Source organism: Siniperca chuatsi, linkage group LG10 (assembly GCF_020085105.1).
Source record: "Siniperca chuatsi isolate FFG_IHB_CAS linkage group LG10, ASM2008510v1, whole genome shotgun sequence".
Classification (NCBI taxonomy): Eukaryota; Metazoa; Chordata; class Actinopteri; order Centrarchiformes; family Sinipercidae; genus Siniperca; species Siniperca chuatsi.
In genome coordinates this window covers 26,501,375-26,513,622 of record NC_058051.1, presented here as the reverse complement: position 1 = coordinate 26,513,622, position 12,248 = coordinate 26,501,375, and the positions used below count along the sequence as shown (strand labels likewise).

Below are 12,248 nucleotides of genomic sequence, written 5' to 3'. Positions count from 1 at the left end.
GAGAGCTCATAACTGACCTTTATGTCTTTTCCTTTATTACTAAAACATTAAGTGAGATGCACAGATATGATGCTTCCTATATGACTCATTTCTGGTACCGTTCATTTGACTGACTCACCCCAATCACAGCCTGTATGAGGGGCGTCTTTCCTTCGTCCTCATCGTTGGCCAAATTGACATCCGCCCCGTGGGCTAGTGCTTCAGCCATGACAGGCAGGTTACGGGTTTTCGAGGCTTTGTAGAGCAGCGCTCCGGGATGAAGGTCCCTCATGTCCTCCGGGTCTGACGTCTCTGGCTCAGCCTCGAGCTCAGCTTCACCACTCGAGTCCTCTGACACCTCACACTCTGAGGACAGGGTAAGGAGTACTCGTTTAACAGCAACATAGGATACACAAAATATATAAAAATTGTAACTGTAGCTGTTGGCAGGTCTGTAGTTGCATTTAAGGAAGCAAATTAATTTCACTATGTACCATTTTATGCCCACAGTATATACCGTACATAATATCCAAGGGACAATCTGTTACACGTTCCTCCACTGGACTTACCCTCTGTGACACTGTCCACCACTGAGCCAAACACTAGGATGTCTGTGCTGCCATCTGTGCTGCCTCCTAACCCGCTGTCACTGCTTAGGCCTGCCGGACCGGGAGACGCCAGAACATGGACACATTAGTTACCGCTGTCTCTTTCTGGCTGATCAGCAATGTTAAGCATCTGATCCACAATCTGGTTAAGAACCTACAATTAAAGGCTTGAGTATCTTGCTGTGGCCTGTGAACAGTGACTACATTGCCAGTTTTTTGGAATAGACTGTCAAAATAAAACGTTGCTTACTTCGAGGCCCAGATCCTGTGTCAAAGTAGGAGAAGAGAGAGTCCAGCTCATCGGGACAAAACAGGGAATCTCGTCTGAACTTAGCAGCTGCTGTGAGACAAACATAGGTGAAAGTAAAGTATTTTGTATGATATAATGGACTACATTTGTTGGACCATTACTGTATATAGGCCTAGCCCCAGTTTGTGCTTCTCTTAAAATTACATTCAAGTCACAGTACTAAGCATCCAATTTACCTAAACCATCTGGACGAAAACATATTGGCAAATTGGCACCGTTAAAAGTATTACTTACTTAGTAAGTACTTACTTAAGTACTATTTGCAGTTCATGTTTGTAATGTACCCATGGATGTACAGACAACTATCACTGGATTACTTTGATACTGAAGAAAACTTAAAAACATGAAGATTCTCAGGCAAGTTCAGCAGTTATAAGGAGAGTCTTTTTCTATGATATCTAAGCAGCCAAACTACAATAACTAACTTCTTGTTGTTTTTAGGACACCAGCATACACCTGTCCCTTTCACCTCATGCAGTATTTTTGCTACAAGTACCCCCGTACCCCCAACTCTCCTTCACAGTCTGATCTATACCAATATAACTGATACAGCTGTGAGTTTTGATAAACAACCTTCTGGGTTTTTCAAAGATCGCATAAAATATATTTGTAGGAAACTCAAGTGCTTAGGCCTTGAATGTAAATGTAACACATTAGAGGCTCAAACTGAGGCTAAAAGGCTAAACGTTTAAGCCCAGTTTACCTAAAAACAACACATCACTAGAAATCTCCATTCTGAACAGACATAAGTCCAGACAGAGATCAAATAAAGTACCTGCAGAGAGAGTGGAAGGGGAGGTGCTTCCAGGCTCTTGTCGGTATCTTCGGCGTGTTTTAGGTACCATTGTAGCACTGTTGTGTCTACGACACTTCTTCACGCTCCACCGCCGCTCTGACTTCCTCTCTCCATTGATGAGTATCTCTGTGGAGCCCATCTTCTTCAGGAACTTCTTCTCTACGTACTTTGCCTTAATCCAAGCCTCCTTCTCTTGCCTGCAAGGGACCACACAACACAACATAACAGACTTGTAGTGTTCAAAAGTAACAGATAAAGATAATGCACAAGATCATATTTATTTAGTTTAGTTACATATTTTATATTTTAGATAATTATCTAAAGTTATATATTTTATGAATTCCTACCTTGAACTGGATGGTAATGGTTTCTTTAGACCTTGTTCTTGATATGAGCCTTCATAGATGTGGTTGATGACACTGTTTCCAAGTTCACACATTAACTACAAAGCACAGACAAAGAAACATTACATTAATGGTCTCCGCACTAAGACTGAACATAACAAGGAATAGTTCAACAGCCAGGAGACGGTTAGCTTAGCTTAGCATAAAGACTGGAAACAGGGGGGAAAAGCTAGCCTGACTCTGTCCAAAGATAAAGGCCTATCAGCACCTCTAAAGCTCACTTCTGTAATTGACATTTCATATGTCGTTTGTTTACAGAGCCGGGCTAGCTGTTTCACCCTGCTTCCAGCCTGTATGCTAAGCTAAGCTAACTGTCTCCTGGCTGTAGCTTTACATTTAAATAAGGCTATTTCTCAAAAAGTCAAACCATTCCTTTAATGCCTTAACAACTGCTTTTTGACTCAACAATAATAAGCGCCTCATTCTCGTCCTTATTCCTCAGGACGCTGTTGAGACAAACTGTACCTTTAATAATTCTGGTTCCCATGAGTCCAGTGTGAGTGAGCGAACCTTCGAACAGTGAACTCCGAGACTCCTGCAACAAAAACATATTTTAAGTCAAGAAATATGCTGCCTTTATGCTCTGTAGTCAAACAATTAAGAGGTGAAAGTAAAAGAACTTTACTTTGTTATGACGATGAGGCAACAGATGGCGGCCATCACAAGGAAATAAGAGTATTTTATATTCTTTTAATAGGAAAGTGGACGTTTTACAAATTAGTCATACACTATGGCGTTGCATGGTGACCTGGTCTGAATAGTGGCAAGTGACGTAAAATCACAATAGTGTTATCCTGAGGGAAATGAGAGAAGCCGCTCCTAATGTCATGCAAATTTCTAAGTTCCACCGATGAAGCTGTCTGGTATCCAGGCAACAGTGATACTGTGTTCCTCCCTTTCGTTGCCCTGCATTGTAACACAGAGGCCATGTCTGATCTCACTGTGAGAGGACGAGCCCCAAAAAGGAACATGAATATTCAACAGGTGGGAACATACACACACACACACACACACACACACACACACACACACAGGGATGGGGTTTGTGATTACATAAGCAGTGATAACTGCACACACACAACTCCTGAGGGAAAAATTTTCCCAGCGGGAGCTTGAAAATGAACCTCAATGACGCAACAGTGTGATGTAACAGAACATGAGCGCGGTGCAGTGATCTGGATGATGAGAGGATGCGTTTATCTACCTTAACTCAACAGCATTACATCATATTCACCGGGATCTGACACTGAATTAAACTATTCAATGGCTTGTTCGCTGTGTGTATCTGAGCTCTGCAGCCGCCTTTATCTTCTCACTTCCCTCCCTCACTGAAAACTCTCAATCAAAGCCTGATCCAATAAGTAACGTACTGCGCTTTAATCCCTTCTGTGGTGTGTGTGGCTGACCGTGCATGGTAAGGCCAAAGTAAAAGACAGCTGGCACCACTTCCTGTCTTCAGTGCCAGTACCCACACAGCACATGGCAGTGGTGGAAGAAGTATTCAGATTTTTTACTTAAAGTCCCCCTCCAATCAAAAATGCGTTTTGCTTCCTATTACTAATTCTTTTGCTGAAAAGGCAGAAATCTCTTTGTGCTCACATTAAATCTGAGTTTAAGACAATCGTGGTTCAATGCGCAACTTACACAAATGTGATGTGGAAAGTTGAAGCCTCCAGTGCACATACACTGAGAATGGGCTTTTCAGAGAAGGAGGAGACATCTTGTGTCCAGTAGTTCAACTTTTGTAGCCATTTTTTAAATTAAAAATATTTGTATGAATATACAATTCATAGATTTTTCAATGAGGGAGGAGTAGACGTAATTTTACTTTTTTTTTTTTTTTTTTAAAAGGAAAATCTATATCAGACACACATTATTATTCAGAGTCTTTTTATATGTTTTAAAACAAGTCTGGAGGGGATCTTCAAGTAATAGTCACAATACTCCATTACCAGTAAAAGTCCTGCATTCAAAGTTTCCCTTAAAAGAGTACTCCACTGATTTAGCATTGCACTCCTGTGCATAGTCAGACTCATGATGGACATTTAAAAAAATAAGAAGATGAAAATTGATGTAGCAGAACCAGATATGTCGTCCTTTCTACTCCATGCATTCTTATTCCTTGTCAAAACCTGGGGACTACATTACCCACAATGCAACTTGACTGCCGACAGTTCAGTCAGAGATTTGTGTGTGTGATGCTAGTAGCGGCTAATGTAGCCTCGAGCCGCTAGCCACAAAGCAGAGATGAGGAGCGGGCAACAGAGGTTTGGTAAGCTCACTACATAAGTGCAGTACTTGAGTAAATGTTTTTGGTTACATTGCATCACTGGCATATAGTTAGGATTAATTTAGGATTAGATTAATTTGAAAGACTCTACCTGTGGATGCCGGAGCACTCGATACACAGCAGGATGCCCAGGTTGATTGAGGCCCAGCGAGGGTCGGCTTGGCCACAGTCACAGCACTGCTCGTTTCCTGGCAGACACTGGATCCGCTGCAGGATGGTCTCCCCTCGGGCACTGCGCTCCCGCGGCTCACTGGCCGAATCAATACTGCTGGTGGACGGAGAGGCCGTTCTGTCCAGATGCTAAGTAGAAAACACACACAAAAAGCCATTCTTTAGGATCACAAAATGCCATATCAATAAGCATGTTCTGTGTTTTGCAAATGCATTCCTGATGTCTCTTTTGTTGTACCAGATGGTGCCATTACAAGGTTTTTGTACAGATTAAACAAACACAAGATATAACATGTCAAATAGTGAGCTTTAGACGTGCTGGTAGGCAGATTCTTTACTGTTGGACAGAGCCAGGCTAGCTGTTTCCCCCCATTTCCAGTCTTTATGCTAAGCTAAGCTAACCGTCTGCTGGTTGTAGCTTCATAGTTACTGTACAGACATGAGCGTGGTATCAATCTTGTAGTTAGTCTTCGTGGAGCTGCTTTTTAGACCAGGTATTTTGATCTATAACAATGCAGCATATTTTATAAACTGATCATTTATTTTAGGTGTAACATTTTCTGCAAAATGACTAGTACTGTAACTACATCTGTCAGATAAATGTAGTGGAGTAAAAAGTACAATATTTCCCTCTGAATGTATAAGTATTAAGTAGCATAAAATAGAAACACTCTTGTAAAAGTACCTCAAAATTGTACTTGAGTACTATACTTTATTACTTTCCACCACTGCAACGATACAATCAAATCTCATAAATAAGCTATAAAACATATTTGTAGGTGCTTTATGACCCCGACCTGCGATTTACCTCTATATAGTAAGTGTCTGGGCTCTCTCTGTAGGCTGAGGCAATGCTAGCTTGAACTGCCTGAATCCACGCTTGTCTTAGCTTCTCAGACTCAGCCTGAAGCATACAGCTCCTGTAAAACAGACAAAGTAGTATTACTAATCATAATGTACCTTCTGTACAGATCTGCATAATCTAGTGTGACATGCTAAACTAACAGTATGTAAAAAGGAAAGTTTTCTTATTCAAGGCTTTCACTTATATTCATATACTGTATATTGTTAACTTTTTTTAACAACCATGATTTACTATAGAACTGTGCTCATACAGCATAACAAAGAGAAGTGCTGCGGTGATTTACTAAAGTACAATTAAAAAGATAAATAATAAAACAATAAAAGTCTACAACCATGATAGCAGCTCTGTGAGGCTGTACTTAGGCACAGTGTTGCTTTGAGCTAAATGCTAACTTTAGCATGCTAACATACTCACAATGACTATGCTAACATACTGATGTTTAGCAGGTATAATGTTTACCACGTTCACCATCTTAGTTTAGCGTGTTAGCATGCTAACACTTGCCAATTAGTGCTAGTACAGTTGAGGCTGATGATGATGATGATGATGGAGTCAGTCAGTCGGCTAAGCGTTACCAGGAATAAGTCAAATTAAGCATCATATTTGTGTGTGTCTCTCTCAACTATTATTTTAGTAATAGAAGAAGAACAGGAAGAACAGAATATCTCATGCACATTTTGCGGTTAATGACATCAGAATGATCAGAGATGTGTTTCTGTACTGAAATGAGACGTGAGGAGATTTATCTATGTAGAATTACAACATTGTAATGTAAAGCAGTTGTTTTATACATTTTTTAAAATCTTAAATGGATCCATGTTAGCATGCTAACATTTGCTAGTTAGCACTAAACACAAAGTACAGCTGAGTCTGATGGGAATGTCATTAGTTTTGCAGGTATTTGGTCATAAACTTAAGTATTGGACAAATGAAAATTTTGACGCGATGATGGCGCCAGATGAAAAATGAAGGGATCACCAAAGATATTACAAGTCACCTTCTGAGGAACATGAATGTCTGAACCAAATTACATGGTAATCCATCCAACAGTTAAGTCTTACTTGGAGGGGGAGACGACCTCAAAGCAGAACCTCCTCTCGATGTCCTCACATGGTTTAACGGAGCACAGCCGGAGGTCTTCCACCACCACCGTCAGAGAGTCCTGCTAACAAACAAACAACTTCTCACTTCTCTGCTTATCAACAGCCCCAACACAACACAAACATAAAACAGCTGTTCCTCCTTGATAAGACTTTTTTCCCCCCCCTGGCAGTTGGAAGCCTCAGAGTGCATGACCATTAGATATTTAGCAGAGAATTGAAAATGACCTCCAAACCACACCGTCAGCTCCAGATTGAGTACTCTCTTGACTCACAAACACAGTAAGTGATGATGGATTTCAGTGAAGATCACCGTAACGTTAAAAAACATTCAATGCTCCCCCCCCCATTAAAGTGCACTTAACCTCTTAGAGCCCACTTTTTTTTCCACCCAGGGGAAAGCTTATAGCTTGAAGATGTATGTACTTGCCTTGAGCTTCTTCTGATAGACCAGCTGACTGTTCTGTATGGAGAACCACCGTCTAGAGAGAGGGGGGGGTAAATAAAACTTTTAGATGGAAATATTTCCGATGCTAACGGGTCAGCGTGCAAAGGTGAACCACTGATCAAGGACGGGTAAAAGCATTGAGTGAAATGGTTTTTCGGTCCTTTTTCGGCAACACAATATCGTGACCATTGTTTATTACATTATTATGTGTTTTTAGCCTATATTTGTTTACATTTTGGCAAATTGGCACCATTAAAAGTATGCCGAATTAGCGATTAGCAGCTCCTGTTTTCAGTGTTCTCATGGATGTACCGACAACTATCACTGGATTACTTTGATACTGAAGAAAACTTGAAAACGTGAAGATTCTCAGGCTAGTTCTGGAGTTATAAGGAGCGTCTATCTTTCTATAATTTCTAAGCTGATTTATGGACTTTTTTCCCCAATGATAACGATATCGTCGGGAAGTGTAAGTCACCCTGAATCTAAGAATATGCGCATCATGCCTCTGTGTTCAGATTCCACTGAGTTATGACTCAGAGAAGTAGTGCCAATCTGGGTGCAAATTGTGGGCTAAGCTACAATAACAAAAAACATTTAATTAAAATAAAAACTACAATAACTAGCTAACTTCCCGTTATTTTTAGAATGCTGGCATGCCCCCGTTACACTTGTAACAAACAAGTGTTACTTATTATTCATACCTTTACCTACATACTTAAACTTATGATATATAGTCGACACATCATGACTGCCAGAGTAGCACTACAGGATTTCTTTTGCACAAATACTTGCACAATTCACTTACATGATTTAAGGTACTGTAATGTACATATTATACATATAGCTTTTTAAAAGTCATCTCCCTAATTTATGTCTTTTTTTTCTATTTTATTCAATAACATCTTATTGTATTTCTTTTTTTGAGTTGCTAACTCTACTGTATGTAACTTCTATGGTAAGGCTAAAGCCAGGTACAGTGTTTTACCATCAATTCACTGTGTATGCTAATGTGATATATCACAGTATATAAAGGTTTTTGCCATCTTAGTTACCTGTTCCAGGTCTTAAAGGCATTACTGGCCCTCTTGAACAAGTAGCCCTCCATCACCACACCATTAGGAGCATCCACGTTGAACTCCACCTTAGAGTCGTCATACGAAAAGTCCTGAAAGAGAAGAGAAAGAGACCCCCATAATTAACCCTGACTGTCAAACAAAAAGTTAACAGACCAGCTGATTGACATTTAAAATGTTAGAAGAACATCCTGACAAACAGGAAACAAAACACTTGTCCCTTTTCTGTGGCAAAGAGGTTACATGTGTGCTGTTCCTGGAATACCAGCAGCATTTCATTTGCACTGTAGATACAGTTCATTAACCACCCAAATCATCATACATTGTGCAATGTATGTCATGTAGAAAAGGTCACGTGTTAGTCCATGTAGGCATAAGAGTTGCATGCCATCTTCCTGTGTGGCACACTGGGGCATTTCGTAACTCAACAGATGTGAGTGTGATGCAAATTATTACATAAACAGAGTATGATTCATGTGAAATTAGCCTCTAACCTTTTCATGACTTACAACATGTCACCTAGCGCTTTAATGCTAGCCAACAGAAAGTGGTACACAGGTATTTAGGGCTTAGAGCAGAGTCATTCCTAAATTGAAGGGTTTTAAGAAGCACAATTATCATTCAAACATCTGTGTTTTGATGTGTCATGTGAAAGAAGGGAATAATGACTCAGTATGTCCTGAGACTACTAATAAGCTACATTTTAGAAGTAATATAATATGCAGCAGGGACAGAATATTAACTCAACCAAAATGTAATTTCAACATTGCATGCATGCAGCCCTGGGAATAGACCAGACCCAGTCTTCCCACAAGAGTCAATTTAGGCTGTATGCTTAAAACGCAGAGATGTATCAGACATTTAAAAAAAAAAAAAGTATCCAAGAATATATGACAGTGTCTGCTGGAGTGACCCAAATAAAAACTGATCTTCATTCACTCTCCTGTTTCATAACAGCGTGTGCGTACATGCAGCAGCTCGCAGCACACCATTAACTTCAACTTGTATAGCCTACATATGAAAAAAAAAAAGGATGAATTCCAGCACACATGAGACACGCAGTGTTTCAGTCATGGACCTTCATCAGGCATTAAATTTACAATGTGAAACAAGACATCTTTATATTGACGTCAAAGTTTAATTATAATTAATAAAAACATCCTTAAAGAGAGACAAACAATACATGTCAGAAACCTCTGAACACAAATGAAAAGAGATAAAAAGAAATGGGAGGCGATAAACAGTCTAAATAAAGAGATAATCATTCCTAGAATGTAGTTGAATAACATGATAACCAAATGAGAATACGCACTAAAGTAACAAACATCCAACATAATGAAAAATCAACCCACCAAACTGTGGTCCCACCGGCAAAAAATCTTCATTTTCAAACGTTTAGTGTGTTCCAACAACATCGAAAAGCACCAAAAAAAAAAAAGGCAAAAACCTTTAAAAAAGTAATATAAATAGGCTCCTGAAAGCCAGATCTCTCAGAGTAGAAGCATCTTCACTCTCTGAGGGCTTTACCTCTCACAGCGGAGGCTAATGCATTTTATCGCTGCAGTGCGTAGTTCCAAAACTGACATGTGTGCCCTACACTCCACCTGCCTGCTGCCCTGTGAGCCTCAGGATTAAAACTAATTACCATACAGCTGCCAATGTATCCATGGCAGGGTGCTGCTACTGTAGCTGCTCTTGACCCAAAAGACAAGCAGGCTGCTCTGACACTTCAGTGTTTGGGTCTGCTTCAGTTTTACAACTCCCTAAACACACCTCCCTTGCTGAAGAAGGTGGGAGTTTCAGTCCCCTGTTGACCCAGAGGGAATCTATCTGGCAGGCTGTCCAGATCACCAAACAAATACTACCCAGAGCTTGAATGCAATCCCTGCAATGCAACTATGGAATCTGTAAGAAGTTGATGCAGCTTACCTTCAGCTGTCAGATGTCTTTCCTTTTTGAATATAACATCACAAACATAGGAACACTGAACAAGATGTGCACTGGGTGGTACTCTGCAATCTCTCAAGCTTACAACAAAGACCATCTATTTTTAATGATGCAACGTCACACAGACAGAAACTGAACATCAGTGAATTATTGAACAAGCTGGGAAACAGAGACTTCCAAATGTTTGGAGCAAATGAGTAAATTGTTGTGGAGCAGCAGGAACACTGTAAATTCCAGATAACATGTCCTGATGCTTCATCCACCTGCTGCTGCACGTAGGTCGGCCTATAGGCTATGCTGCAGAGCTCCATCGCCAAAAGGTGAGCCCAGTTGCTAGCACTGATTACTCAGTCTGCTGTGATGCGCTTGTTTATCCTTCTGTCTCTCATTATTACTACAGTCTACAAGCTTTCATCTGTTACAAACTGGCTTTGCGCCTTCATCCCGTCTTGCCGTACATACCTGCCTGACATCTGCTTAGCCGTCTTCAACTAATCCTCGACAGACCTGGTCGACTTCACTACAAAGTTACAAAAGCCTGACATCTCGGAAGTCTTTTCAAATACTTTCCCGCCGTGAGACATCAACCATAAGAGATAATAAATAGTCCACTGTCTTCTGTAACAGATTTATTGTGCCAACAGCCCAAACTGTGGTGATGAGACAGGCTCAAGTTAATGCTTAAATAAAAAAATTAGATTTAACAACAGTCCTCAACAGTACTCGAGTTCCTGACTGCACTATTGTAAGAAAGCTTTCCTTTGGACACAGTTCTCTCTATGTTCAGCTGGAAATAAGGCTTTCTCTGAATCCTTGGGAACATGACTCCTCTAATCAGCTGCATTGGAATGAGGGATGTTGAGGATGAGGAGATTCAAAATGCCGGCACTCGATACAAGAAAAAAAAAGTGTGACGTGACGTTTCAGTCTTTGGCCGTCTTCTGATGATCTCATGTAATGAAGGCCCGGGGCTGAAACGTCATGTTTTGCTAGATGTTGGTGTTAGTGAATAAATGTGTTATTTTTATGAGCTATATTTGACTACATAGCAAGTGTTGCACCTCATTTTTTCCTCCTGAAGATGAGAATATTTAAATAGAGAGGACAAACATCTTCTGGGGCAGCTTTTGATTCCGCACAAGAATTTCATGGGAAGTTTTGGAGAAAATGACTGCAAAAATCAGTAGCAACATGCTATATGTAAAAATGAATTTGATAAATAGTCTTTTTCTGACTACAATGATGTAAATTTATTAGAGTTGCAATGATTATTGATAGAAAATTTAATCTGCAAATATTTCAATTTCAAGGGAAAATGCCAAAACATTTGCATAATAGTAAACTGAATATATATGAATTTTTGACTGTTGGCTGAATAAAACTAGTAATTGGAATACACCATGATTATAAATTATAATGAAGATTCTTCACTATTTTATAGATAAAAATCATTAATCGAGACAATAATCTGCAGATTAACCGATAATGAAAATAATTGTTAGTTGCAGCCCTAAATCTTATAAAAAGTGGGCTTTTAAAAAAATATGTACTAACATTATGTATATACATTTATTTATGTACTGTATATGCCTGGAGTTTTACATCTGTGTTGTTCTGATTTTATGTTTTCTTGCCTGATGCAGATTGTTGTTGTCCATCATAAAAAGCACCATAAAGACAAAAATGTTGAATCGTTTTTTTCATTACAACATCTATCTGGAATTTCAAGCAGTAAAAATAAATCCAGTGACCCACAGGGGCAGCATGTAGCGCTGCGCTGGTGATGTAAATGCAGAAATAATAGCAGGTGGAGCTGACTGCCTTGGACAGGACTTCTCCATTAAATCTGCAGTTAAAAATGAATGGCTCTGGCATTTAGATGCTTTCCCTGCACTGTGTGCCCAGCCAGCAATAGTGACAGTCCATGGTTGGAGCACTTTAACTCCCTTTCTGCCCTCTTGGTTTTTGCTTTGGTAAGGGCTGTCCCCTTCGCCCTGTGTAAGTTTACACAAGGCTTATTGCACATGCTCGATGTGATGAGGAAGAAAAGAAACAAGAGAAAAAAATCTCTTTAACAAAGTAGGCCATGCTGTTCTAAAACGCAGCGGAGAATAAAGTAGGCAAATACAAAACACAGTGACATTCTACAATTTTGTGCATGAATAAATCTAATATCTCAAATGTGTCATTTAATATTTAAGATTCAGAAATATTACATGTTGTAATGCATACAGAGTGAAGACAAAGCAAGAAC

At 39.8% G+C, this 12,248-nt stretch overlaps 1 protein-coding gene across 6 annotated transcripts in view; it reads right to left on the bottom strand.

Moving 5' to 3' along the window:
• Nucleotides 1-12,248, bottom strand: part of acap3a (ArfGAP with coiled-coil, ankyrin repeat and PH domains 3a) — a 72,488-nt gene that overhangs the window by 10,528 nt on the left and 49,712 nt on the right. Inside the window, exons 11-21 of one of the 6 annotated variants that reach the window (XM_044211256.1) lie at nt 8,027-8,139; nt 6,954-7,005; nt 6,485-6,588; nt 5,367-5,478; nt 4,479-4,687; nt 2,563-2,632; nt 2,041-2,135; nt 1,673-1,890; nt 838-924; nt 549-647; nt 119-345 (exon numbers count right to left, since the gene is read on the bottom strand). In XM_044211256.1, the coding sequence (XP_044067191.1) occupies nt 119-345; nt 549-647; nt 838-924; nt 1,673-1,890; nt 2,041-2,135; nt 2,563-2,632; nt 4,479-4,687; nt 5,367-5,478; nt 6,485-6,588; nt 6,954-7,005; nt 8,027-8,139 (1,386 nt within the window). Of the gene's footprint in view, nt 1-118; nt 346-548; nt 648-837; nt 928-1,672; nt 1,891-2,040; nt 2,136-2,562; nt 2,633-4,478; nt 4,688-5,366; nt 5,479-6,484; nt 6,589-6,953; nt 7,006-8,026; nt 8,140-12,248 lie in introns of all 6 variants that reach the window. The other 5 variants (XM_044211259.1, XM_044211254.1, XM_044211257.1 and 2 more) reach the window with 5 other exon arrangements.